Raw genomic sequence first — 2,022 nt, 5'->3', positions numbered from 1 at the left:
GTTTTTGTGGTTTTTGTGTATACATAATATTTTTGTGTTTGTTAAAAGGAATGACTACAAAAAGAAATTAAATTAACGTTGATGTGTTAAATGAATCATTATTTATGAGAAAAAATAAAATTTTAAAAATAGACAGTTAATTAAAAATATAGAGAATATTGGTACTTATGATTAGATCTTGATATTAAAATAAGGAAAATCTGTTTGTGTATCCAAATATTACATCAACTTTTTTTTTTAATCATCTTCTTTACCACATTCTCTTCTTTTTACTTTTTTTTTCTTTTTCAGTATTTTTGTGCTCAATTGTTTTTTGTTAATATAAAATTATTAATATTTTATAAGTACCTATACCCTTTTTAAGCTACGACAAACTATATATATATATTAAACTGCACTAACACATGGAATAAGAATTAGACTAATGGAGGATTGAATTGAGTGTTCCTCTATTGATATCTGAGACTTAATTGTACAATTTGACAGGAAGAGCATGACCAAATCAGATCAAAGAGTAAAACAGGTGCACCACTTGAATGGTCAGATTACAAGTCAATGATCTTTACTCAATGCGTAAGTAATTAACAGAAAGAGTTTGTATCAATATATTTATGTTGTTTTTGATATCTGAATTTTAACTTTGTGGATGCGATTCATGGCTTCATGCAATGTAGGTCGTGAATGAGACCTTAAGGATGGCGAACATAATTGGTGGAATATTCCGGAGAGCAACCACAGACATAAATATAAATGGTAAATTACTTGAAAAAGAAATTTCATGCACTACTTTCACCAGTTATATTATGTTCCCTCCTCTGTCTTTCTTGTATCTTATATTGTCAATTTTTTGGTATATTCTTTTGAAAAAATTTACGAGTTAAAGTTACTAACACTTTTCTCTTATTTTTTCAATTCTCTGTTTTTTTAATCAGTATATTTCAATTCATATTCAAATACAGATATACCAAAAAATGGTCAATAAAGACCAAAATGAAAAGAACTATATTAGACTTCACATTTCAAGAAATGATACTTGCATTTTTTTTTTCTTGACACAATTTTTTATAGTGTAAGATACAAACGTTTAATACCAAAAGTAAAAGGTAAACAAAATTATATACAAAGTGGTAGATATAACATACATTCGTCGTTGAATTTCCACCATAGCTTTGAATGCTTGGCTTGCAATAATAGGTTACACAATTCCAAAGGGATGGAAGGTATTTGCATCATTTCGTGCTGTACATCTTAACCCAAACCATTTCAAAGATGCACGCAGCTTCAATCCTTGGAGATGGCAGGTGCATATATACACCTTTTGTTGTTTGATTTCTAATATTTTATTTGTTCAAATAATTTTGATCGGAAATATTTGACAGAATAACTCAGAGGCAACGATCCCTGTAAATGTATACACACCATTTGGAGGAGGGCCAAGGCTGTGCCCTGGCTATGAGCTTGCCAGGGTTGTTCTTTCGGTCTTCCTTCACCGCTTCATCACCATCTTCAGGTATAATAATTAGTTATTTTTGTCTCTCTTTGCTGCTCTAAAGATGTAATTCACATTATTAATAAGATGTTATGTTATAATGGCAGTTGGGTCCCGGCTGAGGAAGATAAGTTGGTGTTCTTCCCTACGACTAGGACGCAGAAGAGGTATCCCATCATAGTGAAGCGTAGGGAGGAGTCAAGTCCTTGTATATAGCCCCATGAAAGAGCACCATGTAGAAGAAGAAAGAAAGAACAAGAATCTTAGATTGTAGAGATCAGTTTAAGCTGTTAATGTTCATTATTATGTAATAAATAAGAACAATAATAAAATTATTATAATTATGTCTACTTGCATGTTGGCTTTTTAAGATATAACCTTAGATGATTCTTTCATATCTAGTAAAGTATAACAACAATAAATCATTATTTAAAATCCTTCATGTACTTGTTAGTCCACTGCACAAAGCAAGCTAATCTAATATTAAGAGAAATATTAAAAAGATTTTAAAATTTATTATTTGTTACCATCAT

At 30.1% G+C, this 2,022-nt stretch overlaps 1 protein-coding gene across 2 annotated transcripts in view; it reads left to right on the top strand.

Annotated features, from left to right (window-relative positions):
- LOC107623684 (cytochrome P450 90A1) overlaps positions 1–1,855 on the top strand; it is an 8,701-nt gene extending 6,846 nt beyond the window's left edge. For both annotated transcript variants that reach the window (XM_021113299.1, XM_016326031.2), the window contains 5 exons: positions 487–573; positions 675–753; positions 1,195–1,301; positions 1,380–1,510; positions 1,597–1,855. In XM_021113299.1, the coding sequence (XP_020968958.1) occupies positions 487–573; positions 675–753; positions 1,195–1,301; positions 1,380–1,510; positions 1,597–1,705 (513 nt within the window). In that variant the 3' untranslated portion in view covers positions 1,706–1,855. The remainder of the gene's footprint in view (positions 1–486; positions 574–674; positions 754–1,194; positions 1,302–1,379; positions 1,511–1,596) is intronic.

This window comes from Arachis ipaensis, chromosome B10 (genome assembly GCF_000816755.2).
Source record: "Arachis ipaensis cultivar K30076 chromosome B10, Araip1.1, whole genome shotgun sequence".
NCBI lineage: Eukaryota > Viridiplantae > Streptophyta > Magnoliopsida > Fabales > Fabaceae > Arachis > Arachis ipaensis.
Note: the sequence above shows the minus strand (reverse complement) of the source record. Positions and strands in the feature narration are given on the sequence as shown.